This window comes from Amphimedon queenslandica, unplaced genomic scaffold (assembly GCF_000090795.2).
Source record: "Amphimedon queenslandica unplaced genomic scaffold, v1.1 AMPQUscaffold_13318, whole genome shotgun sequence".
NCBI lineage: Eukaryota > Metazoa > Porifera > Demospongiae > Haplosclerida > Niphatidae > Amphimedon > Amphimedon queenslandica.
Window position 1 is genome coordinate 17,722 of NW_003546446.1, and position 1,419 is coordinate 19,140.

The 1,419-nt window shown below is 34.7% G+C and overlaps 1 protein-coding gene across 1 annotated transcript in view; it reads right to left on the bottom strand.

The window, feature by feature from the left end:
• Nucleotides 1-1,062: 1,062 nt before the first annotated feature.
• The window catches only part of LOC105313341 (TNF receptor-associated factor 3-like), a 1,692-nt gene continuing 1,335 nt past the window's right edge, over nt 1,063-1,419 (bottom strand). Inside the window, exon 2 of the mRNA XM_011406676.1 lies at nt 1,063-1,073. Coding sequence (XP_011404978.1) covers nt 1,063-1,073 — 11 coding nt within the window. The remainder of the gene's footprint in view (nt 1,074-1,419) is intronic.

Below are 1,419 nucleotides of genomic sequence, written 5' to 3' on the forward strand. Positions count from 1 at the left end.
TACTATTGTAATTATATATTATGTGTTTATTCAAGTATATTCTAGAACAATCATGTAAAGTATTCTTGTATGTTATAGAACCTTCTGGACATTTATAAGATCTATATAAGTGTGTTGTGTGTTAGTTGTGTGTTAGTTGTGTGTTAGTTGTGAGTTAGTTTTGTTAGTTGGTTTTTGAGCTCAGTTGAGTTTCGTGTTGATTAAGAAATAAGTTTGGTGAACAGATAGCTAGGAGCGTCTGTTACAATCTCTACATGCTCGAGCAATTCTTTAAGAAAAGAATGCTCTTCTTTACTGAATTGAGCCATAGTATCATGGTTAGTTGGTTACTGTAGATAATGCTGACAGCTCATTGTGTAAAGGGTATAGAATGAGTTGTTTGATCTGTTATATACAGTAAAGGTGACCCATCCATATGACTAATCTACCATCCGAGTGACGTGACTGAAATTGTGACAATGTACTTGTATGTAACTTCATGTAACTGTTCTGACAAACATTATCAAAATATTGAGTATCATGTTTTAGATCACAAGATGATGCAGGTATATTCTTTAAGAAAAGAAACCTCATCTTTACTGAACTGAGCCATGATGACAGCCTGGTCTTAGTAGTGATGGGCGATTCCGAGTCCGGAGTATTCGATCCTTCGATTCCGAATGAAATCATACTCGTATCGAAAGAGAAGTGGGAATCATTTGAAATGATTCCGAATTAAGCCACACCCAACCACATTTTTTAATATTAATAATAGTTCATAAATCAGTAGTTAATACCTTAATTATTCATTATTATTGCATTTTTATTGCTCTAATTGATACCACATGGCTTTGCGCATGCGCATATGTAGTATTCGGAATCGGTATTCGATTCCTGTCTCAAAAGTATTCAGAATTGGAATCGAATGCAAATTTCTGGATTCGCCCATCTCTAGGTCTTAGTGGTCTATGATCTGACAGCCTGTGACAGGCGTGGCAGCCTGCAGGCCACACCTGACAGTTAATATTGCATTATTTTGACATTATTTTGTTGAAGTGTAGATTCAGGCCATAAAAATTAGATTCAATCGTAGCCTAATGGCAAACCTAGACTAATTTAATTATTATGTATAGTCTTGATGCTACAAGTTAAAATCATTATTATTTGTGTGAATTGTGACAGATTAGATCTCATACCATTCGTATGCTGGATTGCTGGTGCATGTGCATTAGAAATGTGCATGTATGTGCCTAATTATAGATCTACTGTTGGTAGACTAGATAGTACATCTACCATCAGCACAGTTATACTTAACTAGCTACATGTATGTGCTGAAATTACTGATGCTGTTATGAAGTAATACTTTGTATCTTTGGTGTTCATAGTGTTTCTTAATGATATGTCCTTATCTTGATAGATTTTAGGAAGCTTCTAGATAAG